General features: G+C 37.6%; 1 protein-coding gene across 1 annotated transcript in view; it reads right to left on the bottom strand.

Annotated features, from left to right (window-relative positions):
• Nucleotides 1–23,404, bottom strand: part of NCKAP5 (NCK associated protein 5) — a 371,849-nt gene that overhangs the window by 27,427 nt on the left and 321,018 nt on the right. Inside the window, exons 15-17 of the mRNA XM_074145259.1 lie at nucleotides 7,003–7,317; nucleotides 4,674–4,810; nucleotides 2,486–2,615 (exon numbers count right to left, since the gene is read on the bottom strand). Coding sequence (XP_074001360.1) covers nucleotides 2,486–2,615; nucleotides 4,674–4,810; nucleotides 7,003–7,317 — 582 coding nt within the window. The remainder of the gene's footprint in view (nucleotides 1–2,485; nucleotides 2,616–4,673; nucleotides 4,811–7,002; nucleotides 7,318–23,404) is intronic.

The raw sequence follows: 23,404 nt of genomic DNA, 5'->3' as shown, positions 1-23,404 counted from the left end.
ATACAGGGGACTGTTCATAATTAATACTGAAGGTGAAGAAGATGGTATAATTTCCTTTCTTTTTAAATTATAGATGAGAGAGTTAATTTGGGGGGATCACTGTACTTATTTATTTGCTGTAAGATATTGTTCTCTCTTAATAGCCTTACGTGGCAGATGTGCTAAATTCCTTCAGCACATCTTTCAGTTTGACTGCATTTGATAATTCTTTCCTTTTCACTACATTTTTAGCTAATGAATTCAACAGAATAAAAAATACACTAGTACTGTAAGAAACAGGTCCTACCCATTTGTTATAGATCCTACTGTAATTCAAGGACATTAGAAATAAAACCTCAGTTTCCAAAGTCCAAGGCTAAAAACTCATTCAGAAGATGAAAACAAACCCAAAAAGATCTTCTGCAGCTTCATGAAAATGCACAGGAGTCAGAAGCTTATGTGATCATTAGCTTCTTTCCTCACGCTTCTTGTTACACTAACTTGAACTCTGCCTTATAACCTATAGCATTAGAAAAGCCTCTGCCTCCAGTGTCTCCAACAGAATCACATCAGGACAAAACCTTAGTGAAATTGGAATCAAAACATTTTCATGGTTGAAATGTAAGAAACTGGAATGTTTGGCTTATTCCCTGCTATACCACTGACCTTCTCTACAACACTGGGCAATGTGCTGGGAGTCTCACCCAAACCTCACTAAATCAATGCAGGTCTTATCAGTGACTTTGCATTGGGCATTCAGTCTCTCAGTTTTTCTGTTCCCTGCTCATAAATTGAAAATCACTCCAACATTATAGTTGTGCAACCAGTGAAAGTTCATTAATGTTTTGGGGACTCATCTAATAAATATAATTATCTATACATATAAAAATATTCTCTGTGAGGCCTCTGCCTCAGCCTCGTGGATGTTTTGAGGTTATATCACTTGTGTGCATAGAGAAGCTAAGATCTTTGAACACAGCATGTAATAAAGTACCGTTATTAATATGATGTGAGAACTGCATTTATAAAGCACAGAACAGAAATCCTGACCATTAAGAATAACCACAGCAGAAATACTTTTGCAATAATGCTTTATAATTTTCTTTTCTACTTGTCTCAATCACAGTTATGAATTTTAGTTCCATTCCTCACCCAAAAGTTAGGCATATACGCAAAAGTAATGATTTGCTACGTAAAATGGTGACTGCAAGCCATGCTTAGTTATCATTAAAATTGGACTCTGCTGCCATTTAATGCAAATGTTTACACAGGATACAATCCCTTTTTTCCAAATTGTGATCAATACAGAAAAAAATGCTTATCTACCTCTTTAACAAAACACATCTTTCTTGTATTAGAACATGATTTGCAAAAAGCAAAACCTGTAAAAAGAAGTGTTCATGGGCTGAGTTAAATGACTTGCAACTTTTCATACAGACTAAAAATGCAAAGTTACAGAAGCAATGTAAATAAACAGTCCAAGCTTCCTATTCCACTCTCTCTCTGGTGGAATCACAAAAAAATGGTTTAGCTTTGAAAATGCCAAACGTTTAAGTCCAACTCCCAGCACACACTAAAGAGCACAGTAAGTCTGTTGACAGTATCTAGCTGTCCACAGCATTTTTAATGCATTCATCACCGCGGTATCTACTGTAGGTGCTAATCTCTGCTAGGTCAAGCTCACTGCTGTGCAGAGGGTCAGCACAAACCCTATGAATCACTGAAGTACGGCTTAAGCTCTCGGGGCTTCCGTGGTGCAGAGACCTTGCACTGGCCTTTGCACTCGCCAGGATTTATCTCCTGCAGGCAAGCCACCGGCTGCGTAGGCGAGGATGTGAACCACACTCTCCTCCCCCTCCCAGAGGGCACACATCTGCACTGCAAGGTGGTTTGCAGCACGGGAAGCTGGTGGTCAAGACAAGACAGCAATTTCTTGGGTTATTAAACACAGAGAAAACTATTATCTCAAGAACTTCACTTATCGTGTTTTTATCTACTGGAATTCAGTAAATTCCAAACTGCACCAATTCTCACAAAAAGGTTTGATACTTGAAAATGGCACTATATTCACAGAGGACAATGAGAGAGAATTCACTGTGGCACCGTAACCAAGATCACTTTGATATAGAGGCTGGAAAACTATGGCCTTGATCATTGGGTTATTTCAACTGGCTAATATAATTAAAAAGAGAAAAAGGGAAGCTATCTTTATATTCACCTTTTCAGTTTTGTAATACTGTAACAGAAGACTTCTTTTTACTTACACTGCAGGGGTTTATGCATAAAAACCTACAAGTTAAGCCCTTCCTAGCAAAAACTGTGAAAGAGAAGATATAGACATACAGAATAAAAAGCAAAAAGTAATAGAGAGCTAATGGAAAATTAGCCTGAAGTAAGATCTGGGGTTAGAAAGTTAAAACTAGAGAGTTCAATGAAGGACGCTATTTGCTGCTGAGTCAGAGTGGAGATGAGGGAAATACATTTTTATGTACAAATTTTCAATTACCTTGTTTGTTGTTCTTTGTTAACTCTACAAAAGTCTCCTCTGCAGCTCTAAAATAATTTGTTTCATATTCTGGCTCCGGCTCAGTGTCACTGCTGCTCGCAGAATAAGTACACACTCTCAGAGCTCTGTCCTGTACAAACAAGGGTATTGCAATCATTCAGATGATGCATAAATATCAAAATCATGCCGAAGATGGTATTAGGAGTGGAACACTCTACATTCATCATGCAGTATAAATGGATAGTTCAACTAGAAAAAAGTCTGCAGTACCAGTTTAACCAACCACTTCTCCTTCAAGTAAGTAATCATCAGTCTGACATGGGAGAAATAACGCATTCTTGTCCTGGTAAGTAACCTGAGTTAGCCTGGCAGACACAGTCCAGATTTTACCATTTTTTTCATGGTAACATTGTTTACCAACATTTTTAGATAATTTCATCCACCAAATTCAATTTTAAAGCTTCTCAAGTATGTTTAATGCAGTGTATTTGTAACATATAAAATTACCACACAACAAATGGTTTGCTGCAAGCAATTCTAGAGGCAATTAGGATGGCCAGTAGATGACACCTGTACTTTCTATACCAGTAAATATTAAATTCTTCCTAAATTCACGTCCCTTGTCCTGGCATTTACATTACAGTACTGGAGAGCCCTTAATTCCCAGCTGATTCCTATCTCATTTCCCTTCAGGAAGCAACACTAAGGATTTCCTTCTGGGACTAAAGAGGAATGCTGACAGCTCTGGACAGCTTCTAATCATGGAAGGCCTGAAGGCATAAACCTTTCAGGAGCAGCAGCTCAGTACAATAAAACCCACAAAACAAGTATGGGGAAGCTAAGCCTGATACTGTGCAGTTAATGGCATCTACAGGTACAAATACCCCCTTCTATCCTAACCCCAATGGCCTATCAGTGGCTCAAAAGAGTTTTTCACTCTGTTTTTCAAAGAGTGATATTAATTTCTCCATCTTCCCATCCATGTTGCAGCTTTTAACTGATACAGAAGGACATTCATTTGATAGGAAGCACATACTTGTGGAGAGGGGACCAGACCTGAGGATACCTGCATGTAGCCAGGTATGCCCAAAACGACCAGTAAAATTGGGAGACTGGAAGTCAGCTGTAGTCCCGAAGCCATTTAGATTCATTCACTCCAGCTACACCCGCACTGACCTTTTGACTCTTAGCCAGACTAATTAGCAGTAACACATGTATCGTGCTAAGATGTTTTGGGACTGGATGTGGTCCATCACGACTGGCTCCAGGTGAAGATCCCACTGATGTGGTTGTTACTTGGAAGCCAACACTATTGCACTACAGAGGATTCACCAACGGTTTGTCAACGATACACAAGGCAAATACTTTTTATCTCTCTGTTTCTGTTCTAAATATCCAGAGTGTGGGCCACATAAAAATGCGAGATACCCCAGTTAGTAAATACATGGATAAAGCAGACACACAAAAAAGTTACACAACAGAATGTTTTTAGCATCTTGTACTTTAAGGTTTGTTAGCAAGCAGCGTCTGACAATTTCCTTGCCTAACGCCTACTTTCTTGATAAAGTTTTTTTCTCTCTTTGCTAACCTGCTGACCCAGTACTTCTCTCAGGGTTTGACAACCTGGCATTCCTGAATATGAATAACTTGACAACCATCAGCACTAGCTTTTACACAGGTCAAGTTACTGCATTTGCCTGTTTGGTCTTTCTGTGGTTTTCACAAAAAGATTGAAAGACAGAGCGATCATTGCGGGGATTAACCAAAACCACACAGAAAGATGTAAGAAGAGTATTTTCCCTTTCACAGCATATCTGCTCAACCGCTCATACTACACAGCCAGACAGACAAGGAAACCTAGGCCTGGGGAAAAAAAGAGATCCGAACCTCAAGGAAAGCAAACAAACAAGTTTGTTGAAGAGAAAAACAGGGTAAAAGGTCTCCATTTCCTTGTCTACAAAGCATCTGTGAAGTTTTTAATTAAAACATGTTTATAAACCATGAGGACAAAGTAACTTTGGGTGCTGTATTATTAGTATTAATAAACAATGAGATTGCAAATGAAGGGCAAGAAAGTAAATGTAGCTGTTAAATTGCTAGTTACTCTTCCCACTATATTAAAAACATTCACCATTTCTGATTCTTTACACTACAATACATATCTCATTTAATAGATGACAATTTATACCTTTGTTCTAGTAGTTTTCTTGGTGGCCCACTCTGGAAGAACTTTTCTATTTTCCACAGTTTCTTCAGTATGCTCTAATGAGGCAGAGGTCACAGAACTTGCTTCTTGTTCACTTTGCTTTGCAAGGTTAATTATTCCTGAGTTATTATTTAAAGAGAGAGACATTATTAAAATTGTAGGCCTCATCAGCATCTTCATGACAGTTTTTCAATTATAATTCAGTAAAAACTGGGGGCAAGTCACAATACTTTGATTTTGTTAAATAATATCTTACAACTCAAAGGAACAACTTACTAACTTACTGGGATAATTCTAACAACTACAGTGGCAGAATTTGATCCAAAGCCTTTTCTGGTTAACAAGAGAAGAGGAAGGCATGGATTTAAATCCCTCTATTAGCTTTAAAAGATAGACTCTTTCAAATAAGAAACAATTCAATAACTACTTCTAGGCATTGTAGGATCTGCTTTGCTATTTTCTGTTCTCAGAGAGAGAACAGCCTGTTAACATAAATATAATTAGAAGTACCTTTCTAGCAGAAATTCTCAATCAGCTAGCCTTTTTATTTGCTATATTTGCACTACGCAAAATCACAACATCAAAGAAGATAGATGGTGCATATGAAATAGAGTGATAATTGTAATTTGGATGAGAAAGTGAGGGAGGGAAGAACCGAATGAAAATATTCTAGTAAAGAATGAGTTGACCCCACCATCTGATGTATACTACTTTTCTTGAACAACTCTTCATGACAATTTAATTAAGATACAAACCTTACAAGGTTGGTGCAGCGAATATTAGCATTAAGATCAGAACAGTCTTACTGCTACTGACTTCTTATGAAGCAATTCAATGCTTGCAGTTTCTGTTCAATTTGTTATAATGACAGTGTTTAATCATGGACTCTACTCTATAGCACACTGCTGAATTGAGGTCACACATGTGGCTATTCAAGCATGTAGCATATAATCTATAACTAAGATTTCGCTTCTGAATCCTTCTTAGCTCTACCAGTAATTAACAGCATGTTTATTTAAAAAATAATAAGTATTAAAATATTTTTTATTTAGGTTTGATTTGAAACACGTAGGGGAGTCTGCAATGAAGCACACAATGTGTGTTTGGAGTCTATTATACCATTACAATTCTGCACTGGGAATACTGCTAAATCAACTAAGTTCTAAGACGTTTAATTAGAATTCTTCTGTTATGCATCTTATAAACATATAAAAGAGGCTTCTTTCCTCCTAGGTTCAATATACATCAGCTCCTTAACAGAATACATATTCGATGGCCTTAAACTAAGCTGAAACTTTATATTTAACCTTACATGCTAATTACATGGAATGTCTCTTACAGATAGAGTGATACAGATTTATGCAAGTTAAACACTGACAACTTTTATAGCAGCAATAAATACTTATGCTGACAGTGCTAACAACCATAACCCAAATAAATACATGACATTGCATTTGGTCAAGATAAAACAATAATCTTCTCCATTAAACCAATTACTTTTACTGTGTTTTGTACCATTTGTACCACTATGAAAAACTCCCTGTTATAAATCCTGTACGTAATGATTTCTTATGTTAATGACATATATATTAATAACTCAAAAACCTTCAAAAATGTATATAAATGGTGAGTGTGCATTAATAGAGAATTGCACAGAGTTCAATGGAACTATTTACTAATACAAAGTTATTTGTTGGTGCTTTCCTGGATTGCTAGTCCTTTTATCTGTCAGCTTTTGTTTTATAGTTTAAGTACACATATAGCTTGTAAGTGAAAGTAAGGTATTTTATATTCATATATAGAAATGTATTTGTATAATGCAGTAAAGTAATGACTGCCTTGTTTGAGGCCATATATTCATTGGGACAGAATTTATGCATTGAGGACAAATGAGTCCTTAGTCCAAATCTGGTTTCAAAAGCAAGCCTTTATGAATATTTTTATCCTATGTCACAACATGGCTACGCTTTGTACTTTACTGCAAAGTCTGATCCTGAATATTGCTGAACATCTGCATTCTTATTCAAGTCAAATTCCAAGGCTGGCGTATGTTTTTTCTTCAAGTACTGTTTCTTGAGAAAAGGATTTAAGTACTTAACACATTTTTCTTCCTCAGATAAGCATTATGTGTAACAAAATTTCCATATGGCTCAGGTCACAAACTTGTTAACCTTATGCATTCACAAAAAGAATATCTTCTGCTCTGCATTTAACATTTCTGTTATCAATTGTCATTATTATAGGACTTCTGCTAATCAAAACAGACGTCAGGGCAGAAGTAATGTGATTTTCAGTGTAATTGACATTTTACCTGAGGAAGCTGGTTTTGGAAGGCGACTTTGAAAAGGTCGTATACCTTTGGCAGTCATGGCTGGATCAGATGTTGAGTGACTAATTATGCTTTCCACAGACTCCTGGCTCTTAGTTATTGAAGGCACTTCTCGCTCAAGAGTTTTGGCTTTTACTGAAGGAGCTGAAAGAAGAACTTGCTCAGATGGTCCAAGGACTTCTGTTTCCAAGGCTGATTCTTGCTTAGAAACGTGTCGCCCTGTAGATCTGTTCCCTGAGTCGGGGAGGGGGAAGGTTCCAATCCCACTGTCCAGCGTCCTCATCTGGCAGCAAGACTCTAAGATACAGGAAAATTGTGTGACGGGGTGGAGCTAAAGGTATCGCTGGTATTTAAAGACAGTGAAAGGGTCTAGGGGAAACAAGGGCATCTTCAAGGGAAGGTTTCAAGGAAAGAAAAACATTTTGCATTTTGTGAGTATGCTGTTACCTGTCATTTGTGTGCTTTTGACACAATACACCTATCTAACTGAATACAGTAAAATACCATTCTGAGGTGCAATTAAAGTAACAGATGCCAAAACACTGAAATTGGCCTGCTTCAGAGTTACGATGTGATAATGAATAAGAAGGGCATGTCCTAGAAAGTGATTACAGCTGGAATTTTTAAATGATTTAGTTTGAAGGCCCACAGAAAGTCTGGAGGGTACCAGTGTGAGGGATTGAGCAGCGTAATGTATTTCTTCCTACATAAACCCACACTCCACAAAAGCTTGGCCTCTCCCTACCTCTGCTTGCTTAATGGGTTCTCTTACAAGAAGGTGTTAATCAAAATGTATCATTTATTCCTACACAAACTTAAGATCTTCAGAATTTCCTAGAGACAGCCATCTCTCAGAGCATCCTGAAAAACTTGGACAGCAACAGCCATGCCTTTGTTTACCTTGTTACACTCTGGTTCTGCACATCCCATTTTGGCCACGTGTACACTTTCCAACACAATGCCAGACAAGGATACCTTAAGTACTTGGTATGGAAGCAGTATGGTCACTCACAGCCCTCCAGCTAATTCATCCTACTGCAAAGGTGCTCCACTAACCATGGAACAGAGAAAGATGCAAGTGTAGATACCTGCACATTGCTATTCTATCAGCTATGATGTAACAGCACCACCCTGCCCCATCATTTTCTATCAATTTCCAGAGACCTGCCTTTTGTTTGTATAATGAGCAAACCATATCGAAGGGACTATGATGGCACGGTCCTTCTGAGAGGTACAAGCATCAAGGAGGGAACTTTAGCAGTAATGGTTGGAAAATGAGCATAATTTAGGTTAAACATCTGGAAACATCCCTTGACAGCGAGATCTTCAGTCTGTGGCAGACACTCCCAAAGGAAGTAGTGGAATTTCCTTTGCTTTGAACAATTTAAGGCTACACTGACTAAAAGATATACTGCAGTGAACAACTGTACGCTAACAGAAGATGCAGAATATGACCCATATATCTCTTCCATCTCTTCTTGAGTATTGATTTTTTTAATGATATGCCCATTTGTTATTTAAGTCTGTTGTTGTTTAGCAGTCCTCTGTCAAGTCATTTTCATGATTTTTTCCTCTGCAGTGTTTCTAATACTCTCGGAAATTCAGAAAAATTTCTCCTCTATAGGCTTTGCCTATTTGTTTTTGAAATAAGAACATTAACATGGTCATTTTCTGTTAATATCTTAATCTCAATGGGTCTTATTTGATAGCAAGTAAGAAATTACTTACAGATAAATTAGATGTCTCTTTATGTTTCCTGGTTTTTGTCAAAAGAGGAGCAGTCTATATTTGCATGGTCCTCATTACCTTCTTATCCTCGTCACTCAGGATTAAGGAAAGATTGAAAGTCATACTGAGCACATTAACCTTGCAGGGCCTATCTGAGCCGCAGCAGCAGAACGAACTCCACACTATCTTTTAAAAGGGCAACAAGCGACTGATTTCTCTCACACAATTGCTGCATCCCAATTAATTCTTTCCATGGGTAAAAGAAGATAAGGTGTGGAAGCCATGGCTAGCCAGCAACTACGTTTTCCATGACATTTTTGAGCTAACGTGCCATAATGATTTTAGAAGTTGCTGAAGGTTATCTAGGAAATGTGAAAAAGAAGAGAATTATATTTGGATCTGCTGCATCAAAGGGAGGTATCCCAGCTACTGAACCCTCTTACTCTAGGTATCCTTCCCCTAAGGTATTTTTTGTTTTGTTTTTGAATAGTAAAATACCTGTCTAGAAGCGGGTGAACTGTTCCTCTCAGGATATAACAGAGTACAGAAAAGTAAGTTAAAATACTAGGTGTCTGTCCTTGCCTCTGCAGATAATCAGCCTTAAACAGTGTGTTAACTCATGGACAGACAATGCTTCAACTAATGACTATCAGTGACAGAGTTAGTAAATAAAGGAAAATACAGAATAATAAAGGACTTCCATTAGTTTCCACTTGACCAGAAGAAAGACATTTGTGCAACACCAGTTATGTTGGAGAGGCAGAGCTCTTCAGCAGAGACGTGTGGAGGAAACTGGAAACACCACAGAAAAGCACATTCTGAAAACAAAAGTCTGGAGAGTCTCCCATTTACTCTCTGTATGGTTAATGATGAACCTGATTTTGCAACCCAGTTCCACAGGGACTTTCAATGATTTTGTAGCATCCTTTCCTTTTCAAGCGTTCTCTAGGAAACTAAACAGTCCATCCTTCCTAATTATTACATGACAATTAAGCAGACTCAAAGTGTATACCAAACAGCAAAGCTAAGTCTTTTGCTCAGGGCAAACTGGAAGATGAGCCCTATTTTATCTTCTAAGGTCATGTTTCTTAAAGTGACATAAGGATTTGTCTTGTTCACTCTTACCTTGTGTATGTCTAGGAACAGACCATGAAAGAAATGGCAAAACATCAAAAGAAATGAATATGGAGGGCCATACTTCCAAGAAAATACAGTCTCCTGCTGTTCCCAAAATAATTGGAAGAGTGATGGAGGAGCACACCAGCAGTGTCACATTTAATTAAAAGGAAAAATAGTTTTAATCGATTATAGTCTTCCTTCATAGAGACATTATCCATGATAAAGGAAATACACCATGTGGAAAACAGATTTTTAAAACAGCTCACTAATTTTTAACTCTGAACAACCACAAAAGGGTCTGGCTTTCAAAGTGCTCAAAGCCCAGCAGCTCCCACTGCGACACTTAAAGATAGATTTTTGAAAAATCCTGTGACTCAGCTATATTGAGCAATCCTCAAAAACCTAGTCCTAAATCCACAGAGTATACCGCAAAGTTCTTTATAGATGTTAATTTTTCACTAATAAAAGTAACTAATTCACCCCTAAAGCTATATTATACAAATAAAAAAGTATCTCTCAGAACAATTTGTATTACTGAATGAATTAATATACATTATCTTGCAGTGTTTTTAAACTTTTATGAAGCAACTGCAAAATAAAAAAATACATTATACATCTCGGTGACAGCTTTCAAACCAAACCGTTCATGGTCCATCTGATTTCATCAGTTGCCCTGACACTTCAAATGACTGTTATCAGCGAAAGCTGCACAAGACTGCATAATGAAAATATGTAAAAGTTAGATCTCTGATGCAGCGACAGTACTACTCAATAGATGAAAAACGATTCTGCAAAACATTAAAGTCTGAAAAGAGTTATATATGAACTTAATTGCTTTTGCTTGCAAATTTTTCCTGGCATACAAGCCAAATTCTTTGCCTGATTCTGGGTTTTTTTGCCTCTTTCCCCGCCAGGAAAGAAAGAAGCTCACACAATGGTATTGTTTTTTATAGTGGACACAGACAGACTCACCATCTGCCATTTCACTGAATAATCGGACTAGAATCAAAAGTCTGAAACACTGAAATATCTCCTTCCCCCCCTCCCTCCTTCCCTCCCATCACGTAGACTTGAGTCTGGGCATAAAATAAAGTCCCTGGAAGTCCTACTGTAGAGGAACATTTCTCAAAACTGAAAACAGAAATAAGGAAGAATTTAGAGAAATTTCTTGGAGATCAAGAAACTCTTTACTGCAGGGGAATCTTGATAACAGGGTGTTGTAAGAGCTTTGAGGCCAATCTGAGGAAGACCTTTAATGTTGAGAAGCTTCTCAGCCACTAATCAAAAGGAGTTAACACTGCATAGAAAATTTTCTGAAAGTCTGTTGAACACCCTACTCCTCAATAATTTTCAGGTTTAATATTGTCATGGGCAAGGTGGTCATGCAATTCGTGCCCTACATCAGCTGGACATCATGGTCATTTGTACAGTTGGACAGGCTTTGGTGTATTCCAACATCACCGGTGTGTGTTACCAGAGGTTTTTGGTATCAATAGACCAACAAGACCTCTTCAACATAGAGTCAGCACCCAAATTAGATGGAATAAAATGGATCTTTGAAAATTGTGCACTGTTCTGAGGGTACGAACAAGGGGAGAAGAGAAAAGGGACATTCAGGCTGATAGGTATCATGAATTCTAAAGATGAGATCAACACTGGAGAAAATTACAATAGCAGCTCCTTTTGTGGGTTTTTTATATCTTTCTCTGAAATGCAAAAATTAAAGAGTTAGAAGTAAACATAATCCACTGACAAGAACTGACAACCTAGAATTCATTACAGTCTTTTAGGGCATTCTTCTGAGCTCAGGTAAAAATGCAACTTAAATAACAGCAACAGATCATTAAACCTAATTATTTTTCAACTTTTTTTTTTTATTTCTTCTGAAATATGTGCCACAAAGATACCAGAAACACACCACCTCTAGCTCAGAAACTACCCTTGGTACAAATCACTGGAGACTGGGGGAGAATATCTAGGGAAGCTGACTGCTGACCTTGCTTTTGTGTTCCTTCAGAGGCACTGGTATTGGTCACTCCATGAGTGAGAGGAGCTCTCAGTCTGAGTCTGTTTTATGCTGTATATAGCACCCTTCCCTGTTCTCTTTTTACACAATGCATGTGAAAGGAAAATCAATTTGGGGAAAAAGTAAAAGAAAACACAGAACAGCTACTATGAAGGGAATTGCTTCCAGTGCAACACAAGAAACGTTGGGTCCAGCCTCCCTCAGGCTAAGTTCTACACTGACGGTTGCAAAATAGGGTACTACTCAAAACAAGCAATGGAGCAAAATCTGTCCCCCGTTTAGATTAGGTACATGTTAGTCTTTCTAATGTTGAAATTCTGTAAATCTATGTTGAGACCTAGCACATATCCAAGAGATTTCATGATTTTCATACAATAGAAGACATAAGGTGATAATATGCCTTTTAAACATAGCTTCTGATACACATTTCTTCAATAATGTGAAACTATATTTTTACTAAGGGGGATATAATGCCACATGTTACTCCAAAAAAAAACTTTAACTGAATAACTGGAGAGTGTTTCAAAATGTTTCCTCAGGTAAAGTAAAGATTCATGTTCTAATAAAGTCTTTTTATGTTGTATCTTAAGAGTTTCACAGATGCTTAGTCTATTCACAAATCACGTATCAATCTTTATTTACATAGGGACTGTTATACTTTTAAGAAATCTATATATTCACTCATGGTTATTTTGACCATCTAGTTAAACCATATGTGAGTTTTATTATGATGCTTAAATCATCCATAAAAATCTTGACGGAAACCACAGGATCCAAAGTTTTACCCACAGAGCTAAAATAAGGTGTAAATCAGCAATTCTGTTAAGCAGGTATATTGTCTTATGCGCATACAGAATGTAATTCACAATGGTCAGAAAAATTCACCCACTTTGAATTAAACATAACATGGGGAGACATTTCGGGATGTGAGCATACAGGGAAGGACTTATATGTCCTGAGAGGAAATAATTATAGTCCCTACTGTGTTGTAAGTAAAATTTTGCCTCTCTCCCAATTTGGGCCATGACTGACAGAGGGCACCCGCCTCTCAGTGCTGCTTGAGGGGGTCAGGATTTCCAGAAGCAGCTCAATAACCTCAGCCATTCCCCGTAAGGTAGAACCACAATCTTACTAATGAAACATACTGATGGATCCAAGATGCAATTACTGCAAACAGACATTATCGGTACTTCAAATGCCTGACAAAAACCTGATTTTCTGTTTGGAGGTAGCAAAGTTACAGAAGTGTGTATGTTACTTTACTTTGATGGCCAGCATATCTTAACATTAAAAATAAACAGTAACAAAGAGGAGAACTGTATTTTAGGTCAAAAAGATCATAGGTAGTTTTGCTTACATCAGGCTTTCTAGGTATAACGCTAGTAGCATTTTCTTTCAAAGAAGCATCCTACCTCATGAAAAATGTGGAATTCTCCCCTGTGCTCACCACTACAGCTGGTTTGAGATCTTCCTCACATACATTTTCAAGTTTTGGCCTACAAAACTGCACATGATTGACACAAATTTCAGCTGAAATCTTGGAGGAACCACCAGAATTTTCCACAGAAAGCAGATATTTTCAGGAAAAAAAGTATCAGTCAGAAATAGCTCTGTAACAAGAGCAGTTTCACTGGGAAATTTCCAGCAAGCTGTTTTCAAAAGAACTCACTTAAGACTCACTTAAGCCTTTAAAGAAGGTTTTGAGAGATATGTAACACTGAATGGGCTTTCTTCAAGGAGTATGTAGGACACAATAAAAGGGCACAATTCCCATTGGTAACAGAATACAGAAGTTCTAACAAATTACCTTTCTTTGCATTATGAAGTCCAAGACTTTCTACTAAACTGACACATAGAACCAGAGAACATGTAATTGTGTGACAGAAAAATGGAGTATAGTTTTTCTAGTATTTTGAAACATGCCAAATTATTAATTAATACTTTTTTTTTCAGAATAATATTGCAAATGTAAATAGGTCTCTGCAAAATTCCTTTATCAGTTAATAAACATCTTTAAGCTACATGTGGCATTGGCAGGAAGAACTTAAACTACAGATGGCAAAACAGATCTCTTTATTTGCACATCCTTCTCTTCATCTGCAATGCTAAAGCAACCACAAAAAAATGAACGTATTTCTGCCAAATCAATGTCAATTTTAAGTAGATTATTCCTTCTGGGTTTATACCATAATTTGATCCAATTAGTCAAAGATGAATGCATTATTGTTTCCTATCTAGATCTGAAGTATAACTCGTATGCAAAACTAAAAACCCCCAAAGGCTATCCTAGGTAAAACTAGAAAAGACACAAGCTTTCACAGCCCTGATACTCCCATGTGTACTGCATTGGTGAAATGGAATTACATCTAATGTATATTAAGCAAAGGTAAATGGGAGAACTGTGCAATGTATTTTCAATGTAGATCCACCAGTCTACATTCATGGCTGCTTGAATCTGGGATTACAATTTATGCTTATTTATAATATCAATAACAAACACAATAAATACAGACGTTACTGACTTATTCAGTGTCTTTTCTATTGCTTCTTCCTAGTCAAGTTTTTTTTTTTTGCAAAACCCACCAACCGCAATATGTCATTTGTCTAATAGTTTGACAGTTATCTTCACAGTTTTCCAGGACCACAGTCCCATCTTTGAAATGTATTTCCTGAGTTGAACCAGGTAACTGCTGCCTCATTTTAATTCCAGCCCCACCTTAAAATGCATTTCTACTAGTAAGTCAGAAGATTATTTTTAATTATTAACGAGTACTAATCATCTTGTACTCCAATTTGGCACTTATCTGTAGATTTATTTTTTATTTGCAATAAGTGCTTCCCATCCCCCTCCATGCATTTAGATCCCTTCCTTGCATGCTTGAAAAGAATGGTGGCAAGCTACTTGGAGCAGGGTTGTCACAGAAAACAAAACTTTAAACGAGTTGGAAAAAGAACATGGATAATTCTTGGAATTAAATTCAATACGAAGGTCTACATGCAGCTTCCAGCCGGGAAAGTCCCACAGCCAATGATGTCTGGAATGATCTCTCTGTATTACGCTGTTACACTTTCTTTCTAAAAACCTATTCACTGTTCTCAGGAGACAGGATATTAGAAATAGATACAACTTTAGTCCTACTAGAAAAGAAATACTGAGACTTATAATTCATGTGAAGAACAACTTTAAGGTCTATGTAAAAGATAATTAAATGCAGTCCAGCTGCAGCCTGGCTCTCTATGAGGCCAGCCTAGAAATACTTTGGAGAGCTATCACTCTTCTTTTTTTGGCTGTATGTCCCTCTTTGGTTTTACTTCTGCACTTGCCAATCAATCACCCTTACAGATTCGCAACTATCTTTAAGAAATCCTTATAGATGAGTAATAGTTGAGAAGAAGAAGTCCTCACATTCGATGCAAGATGTGAATCCAAGGTAAGCAACAGATCTGCCGCAATGCAGAAATGTGGCTTTTCCAGGCTTTTTCACCGAGAAAAAACAGCCTTCTGTTTCCCTTAGTACCCTGAAATGTAGAAGTTGGGAGCCAATAATTGCACACTAAGGAACACCTAACTGGGGATTGCTCATTCAAGGCATGGATGGGTGTTTCCCTTCATTTGCCATTCTCTAACAGAAAAGACATATCTCAGCTCTCAGAAATCATACCTGTAAGTAGCAAAGCCCAAGAAAGGAGGGTTTATTATTTATAGAATCATAGAATAGTTTGGGTTGGGAGGGACCTTTTAAGTCCAACCCCACTATAATGAGCAGGGACATCTTCAACTAGATCAGGTTGCTCAGAGCCCCATTCAACCTGACCTTGGATGTTTCCAGGGACGGGGCATCTACCACCTCTCTGGGAAACCTCTTCCAGTGTTTCACCACCCTCATTGTAAAAAATTTCTTCCTTCTACTAGTCTAAATCTACCCTCTTTTAGTTTAAAACCATTACCCCTTGTCCTACTGCAAAGACCCTGTTAAAAAGTCTGTCCCCAACTTTCTCGTAAGGACTGAAAGGCCGCTCTAAGGTCTCCCTGGAGCCTTCTCCAGGCTGAATAACCCCAACTCTCTCAGAGTATCGTGGAGAGTGACTTGGATATATAATTGATATAATTGATAATTCAGGTGAGAATGTATTTTTCATAAAAATTCTACTAGATGTCATTGTAGAAAAGGAGCACACAGTCCACCTAAGCACAGTTGAAACAAATTTTTACAGTAACTCAACACATACTCATTCAAAATGCTTTTCAGTTTGCTCAGTTGTACTTCAGGTATATGAATCAGAGTTAATAGGAAATGCCTGACTGAAGCTTCATAGACACATCTACACATGGTCCTAGCCAGAAGAAAAAAACATGTAAAGTAGAAAAGTTTCAAATAGAGAATGTTATAGAGAATACTGGCATGTACTATCCTGTAGTAAGTATGATAATCAGGCAGTCCTGATTTGAGGGATAAAAACGAATATAGCTTGGGCTAGACTGTAAAGTAGTGTAAATCAACATAGCAGCAGTAACTTCAGAGTTGAAGAACCTGGCCATCCTATTTAATTGACATTTTAAGCCTGAACGAGACCAGCAGATTCTTAGTATCTTGAATAGTAATTAGACTTTATCCTATACATAATGTATAAAGAGCTACACTTCTTCTTGTTCTAGTGATAAAATTTGGTATTTCTGGGTGAATAAATGTAATGACAAAGAGGGAAATTAACAGCAAATCATTGTGGCTAATAAGAAAGTGTTGATCCAAAATATTAATTCTCTCCACAGAAGGAAGACAAGCTAGACAGTAGGCTGTAGCAGCACTGCAGAAGAATTGGCAATTAGACAAGTGCTATGTGTGCTATCTTTTAAAGTACAAAGAAATGATTTGTCTTTGCCAGACTCTGAAGAAGGTAAGCTGACATAAATTAGAAGACACTAATGGACGTCAGTTTCTTATTATTCACATTGGCAAGGTTCTCCATCATCTTCAAGGAACATAAGTAACAACCAGAAAAATACACAGAAAGTTTCACTCCATTATTATAGGCTCCTTCAGACCATCATTTCAAAATTAATCCCTGCAGAAACGCCCAAATGCCAAACAAGAGTGAAGAACACAGTACAGCAGACACTATTCATCCCATTTCCAGTGGCCCAAACCCACATAATGCTATTCCTCTCTCAGGTCTCTCCATTCTGCAGAGTAGCCTGTTCACCTTCTCACCCATAAGATAAACATGTGCTAATAAAATTCCACTGAAAAGATGCAGAGCAACTTAGTAGAAGGAGAGGATATTTAATCAGCTTTATGCACCAGCGCAAGTTGTTTGTGATGAGCAAGTCCTGCGTTGGTACATGCAGAATGCTGCTCCGCACCACCCTGGAAGGCCACCCAACAGCATGACCACACCACATCTTCAGTAACATGAAAACTGCAGCATAAGAACACAGGACTGCTAAATGTTGTGTAAAACCTCCCAAAGAAATGGCACATTGTCATTGACAGATTTAGAACGATATGCTTGAAAATACTCGAAACTCAACTGAGCAGGAGGACTTCTAACCTATGTACCTCTAGGGGTATGTTTCTACGCACAAGACAGTCAGTTGTTCTTGCAATGCCTACTGGTTATTAAACAAGATTTCCCCTCAGTGATGCCTCATTTTAGCTACTCTGGTTCAGAAAAGTAAGTAAACCACAGACACAGGTCATTTCACTGGCGTTGAAGGATCAGAAAGTGAAGATTTAGAAGTACAAACTGGGAAGAACAGTGCTTGATAATTGCATTAAAATGTAAATGCTTTGGGGATATTAGATGGAGGCATGAAATGGCATAAACTTTGAGGAACTGATGGAGGCATTTAGGAGAGTGAAAGTACAAACGTAATTGCCTTTTATCCAGCCGAGCTCCGTTCTGTTTGTGCACTTTCACACGTGCCTCCTGTCTGAAACATTCTGAGGACAGTGAGACCATGATAGATAAGGAGATTGTGAGGGTCTCTTCTATATATTCCAGGCTCCTTGTGGCACTAGATTTTAAGACTTGTTTGTTTCGGTTTGGGTTGGGTTTTTTTAACGAACAAGCTTGGATCCTGATGTTGCTAGAGGGAAGCAGATTATTTTAGTATTTATTAGTTCATCATTGCTTTAGCAATTGGGAATCTAGTCCTTTGCATTAACATCCAAGCTGGTTAGATACAGCAAGTAAGGTTGTTGTTAAGGTTGCCTGCTACACTGAAGTCCCATTTCAAACCTCCAGCCCAGGAAGCACGCTTACTAAAGCGATATAGTCAGCACCTACAGATTTAACGCCTATCTCTCAGCTTCCACATGCACACGGGGCTTTAGAAAATGGCTTTATCACTGACGTAGAAAAAAAATACATGCGTGCTTGTACCATTGCTCATGTATAGGGGATTCATAAAAAATCTAATACCTTATCACAACTTGTATCAAAACATAACTTTTTTGAGCATGCAGATTTGAAATAGGAACCGACCCAGATTGGAAATGGATTTGGTGATAACTGGTTTTGTTTGACGGCTTTTACAGACAGCAACCTCACAGGTATTCCACAGCTTTACTGGGTGGATGGGAAGATAAAACAAACATTTTCCTTTATCTGATCATGTGTAAATGAATGATTCAACTGCTATATCAGTGATAAGATGATTGCTAAATGGTTCTTCTCAACTTCTATCAATGGCCTGATGAAAGGAATTAACAATGACAGTGATAAGTTGCTTTCTCAGGCATTGAGACTTCATGACAAGAGAGGATTTCTTTTGCGGTCGAAAGACATTTTATCAGTTGAATATTGTTCTTCATTAAATGCATTAGAGGCATCCAAGGATTTGCCTGACATTTAAGCAACTTCTGGATTATCCTTTTACCTTTCCACAGTGATGTGGATCACCTCTCTTTACTGACTGCACAGGCTGTAATGCAGATCAATTTGTTCACCATCTTTCCTCTGTCACTTATTCTGTTACATTTATCTCAGTAATTCATTACAGACCTCACCTAAACTGTCTCCAGGTTTTGAGGGTTCTTTAATGTAAATGTGTTTGCTCAAATATATCAGGCTTAATGGACATGTTTTAGGATGATGCATGTCAGAGTTAATGTATTTACCACATTAATCAGACTTGGTTCCTTCACATCTATCTCCATTCCCTGAGAATGAGAAAACATGAATTCATCAGCTGTTTACTTAGTACTCCAGTAAAAACATTCAAAGTTTTAGTAGTTTACACAAAGGTGGATAAACCCAAGTCTTTTGGGCTGTCCAGTATTTTTTCTTCTCTTACTGGAAGCTTGGTGCAAGCTTATTAAACAAGCAGATGAACTACTATTATTTTCACAGAATCTTCTTGGTTGGAAGGGACCTTTGAGATCATCGAGTCCAACCAACAAAAAAAAAACCCCAAAAAACAAAACCACCAAAACCAAACAAACAAAAACCCCCAAAATCCCAGAACACCAACACCAAAACCAAACCAAAACAAATGTCCACAACCACACACCATCCCACCCACAGAGACACAAACCAACAGTCTCGGGCACTAGAGCATGCCCTGAAGTGCCACGTCTACACGTTTCTTAAATACCTCCAGGGATGGCGACTCCACCACCTCCCTGGGCAGGCTGTTCCAGTGCCTGACCACCCTCTCAGTAAAGTAATTCTTCCTGATATCTAATCTAAACCTCCCCTTTTCATCAAGCTTCATCAATTCATAGGCAATTGGATAACTTACAATTAAGCATTATGAGTATGGATATTAAACAACATATTCAGAAATTAAATTTGAAACATACTTTTTCAGTTCCAGCGTTCATCATATCTACATTTCAGAAAGAAACCAAGAGATGACACTGGAGCAGACACTGGAGCAAGTATCTGTTGATTAGAAATGGTATCGGTGTGGAACAAAAACGCAGGCTTTATATTGTGGTCTACATTTATAGGGAATCAGATAATGAGGCACCACACAAGCAGTAAAGAGGGACAACCAGTTTTAAATGATACAGGTGAACAAACATGAGGGGAAAGGTGAATAAAATAGTGTCTTGGCAGTAAATGGGTATATCTGCAGGAAAACCGTACAGAAGAACCAGACAGAAAAGAGGAGTCAGAGACAAACAGATTTAAGCTGGGATACTGGAAAGAATGTAGGTCCTTCTTTGCATAGAAAAGTTTGCTTATGAAGTGTGTTTTTTTCTTTTCTTATATAGAATAGTTTCATAGTATGGCTACTGGGTGCTGAATAAAACAATATCAGAATACACAGATAAGGCTATCATCTTTAGGATTTTGATACCTCAATACAAATAATTATAATGCTGACATTTCATTTTAAGTCAAACTCACATCTACTACATGATGTACGTCCTACATTCGCGATCAGCATATCTGTAAAATTGTTACCAAGTTGCTAGCAACTTATCTATAAAACTTGCTGTGAAGGACATTCCTGGTTTCCACTGAAAATGTAGCTTGATCACTTCTCTTTGCTGCATATAAAGCTTAAAGAGGTGGACTTTAAAACACAACACAACACATAAATACCAACACCACTGCCTTTCTGGAACATTAGGCATCTACAGGATTCAACCAAATGTTCTCTAAAGAAAAAAAACCCAAAAAGTTGCTCCAAAGACAGACCTTCCTTTTTCTGACCAGATTGGCTCTAAATTAAACTGCAAAACCCTTCCACAAGGTTGTTCTTGGAAAGTAGAAAAAAAAGATTATAAAGCCTGCTATAAGGCAGATGATTATCAGGAACTTTAATGGAATTGAGCGCTGGGCTACAGCAGAGCTACAAAAGAATCCCTTGACCTCAGAGTGTGTTTTTGTTCTACCACAAAGCAGCAAAGTCTACAATGCACTTTTAATGTTACTTTGATAGTGTGGAAGCCCAACCCTCTATCTAGCAAGAGACTTTTCAGAACCTCTTTAAGTATCTGCAGGCATTTTCTCTGTATTATAGAAAAGCCAGTATCTACAATGCTCCCATTTAATGTTGGATGAATCAATTTTGAGCAACTGACCTGGACCTCTAAAGAAAATTTGACAAAAATTAGACCCAAGTCTTTCTTCAAAGTTTCAAAAATACTGACTACATTTTTCTTCATAATCTTCATCTGGCTCTGAATTTCACCTGAAATACTCCAAACAAACAACAGGGGTCAATGCCACAGTTTGACAATTTCTTTCCAAGAACTGTGAATCTTTCTACTGTGGATTCTAACCCCAGCCTGCCTCAGGGAATTATCTCCCCACACACCTTCAGTAGGTAGCATCTGGTGCTTCCACCGGAGCACGCAGTACCAACAACACTCAGATACATTTTGGATTGCTCCTACCAATTCTTGCGTTATCAAGTATTTGTTCTCTAGAGTACCTGCTCAAGCAAACTGGAGGTCTACTTAGATTTTTTAAATTTATTTTATTTTTACCAGTGATGTCATTCTGAGGGCAAAACCTACCCGCCGTGATGCCCCTGATGTCAAAGTTCAACAGACTTTTTTTAAAGAATGACTCTGGCCTTTTAGTTCAATTGATGACATATTAAAGATAACATTTGAAAGCAAAAAACTTTCCAGTTCAACAAAATAATTCCTTTAGATGAACTGTCCATGCTTTCATGTACTCCCTGAACTTCAGTGCTTTGGACTACAAGTGATTGTTTGATTCATTTAGAAATTGCTAAGGATAGAATGATGGCTGGAAATCCACTATGGTGAATAAACATATTTACACATAGAAATATCTGTGACAAAAAGATTAGTTTCTTTATATTGAAACCTGAGTATAAATTTAAGAATAGACTTGAAACCTCAGACATGTCTCATCAGCCAATTTATGCTGGTGAATAGATGCTGAGATTGTGTTTTCTCTGAATCTTGAGTCTATCATTAAAATAAAGCATATTCAATGTTTACTTGCTTCTCTAGCAAATTTTTCACCCATTTGGGGTAACAAAGAGAAAAGGAAACTGGATGCAGAGAAATTATTATCATGCAGATTTCAAATATGGGGTTTGATAAACCACCAAAGTGTTGATGTCTGAGAGAATGGCACACTGAGCCTTTCCTCCTTCAGCCCCAGCATAGGGTTTTATCAACACTGAAGAATTATATGAATAATTATGACTATTTTTCCTCTTCATTATAGATATATATTCCTAAAAAGAAAACAAGGTCAGGAACCTTTTAATTTGTGTTGGGACCTGTATAGACAAAACACTTTTGCTCCTCCAAAGTGCCTGTATTTCAGCCATAACAGATGAGTATTATAATCAAGGAAACTGCCTTCGGTATGAATGTTACTGTATACTGTAGTATTCTCATGTGAAGCTGTCTGCAAGAATTAATTCTTCAGTAATTAGCATTTGTTTTCTTGTGCCATGGATTTTTGACTTTTCCCTTGAAGCTGTTTATCAATGAAAACTCTTAATACATTATAATTAATACAATCACACTTCTCCAGGAGTGGCTGCTAATTTGAAACAGCACTTGAAATATGAAACATTAAACTTCCTCACAAATGCTTTTTTCTTCTCAAGATGTCCAATTATTAACTGCTCTATGTAAAGTTGTCATTTGTAAATGCCTCGTAATTTTTTTGGCCATTGTGACAATGGGGAATTTCAAGACAAACACTGACAGTTGGGGGAAACAGAATTCTTTTTCTTTGTAAAATGAAGCCTTTTTTTATGTTTACATGGGAGCAAGACTGGCAGGAGCTTGACACATTGTCTTTGCATTCAATAAAAGAATTTTATTTATAGGAATATTTGGAGACCCTGCTGTACCTGTCTGAGCTGGGGAGTCCCTCATGACACGAAGAGAAAGTCAACCGTTTTATCGTGTCCATCCTCTTATTAGGTACTTCAGCATTTCCCGCTTCATCACTCTTTCAAAACCCAACTACTTTATCGCAAAGGGCTTGAGGAAGGAGCTCTGAAGATGCCTGGACCTGAAAGTGATAATTGTGGATTCTTAGGTCTCCTGTCTGTGGGAAGTGGGAGCACAGGTAGCATCTGTGCCAACTGGGCCACATTTGGCATCCTCACTGACAGTACAGCAAAAGCATCCAGGGTATAATATATTTTTGGTTTAAATTTTTAAAAATATTTTAAATATATGTTTAAGTACTATATAGCACAATATAAATGACAGCTTCATATATAAATGATCATGTGTTCCTGAAATACAGGTATACTAGAAGGGAAATTTTATATTACTGTGCATTCTTGTATTCTTTCCATTTAGCAAATCCAAAGAGTCAGCAAAACACTTAAATTTGTTTAGATCAACAACTGACAATAAATTAAAGCCCTAGCAACAGGCATTTTACACGTTTTTTCTTTAACACACCCAGGAGTGTTTCATTATTAGAAAGTGATGAACCAGCATTGTCTTAAATGATACCAACCCTGAAGACCGTTCAGTTATATATATCTTATTTATTAGCTAACTGGGCAGAACTGATGTCAATTTAGGTATTTTACAGTGACAA

This window comes from Numenius arquata, chromosome 3 (assembly GCF_964106895.1).
Source record: "Numenius arquata chromosome 3, bNumArq3.hap1.1, whole genome shotgun sequence".
Lineage (NCBI taxonomy): Eukaryota > Metazoa > Chordata > Aves > Charadriiformes > Scolopacidae > Numenius > Numenius arquata.
This window is presented reverse-complemented; position numbering and strand designations above follow the sequence as displayed.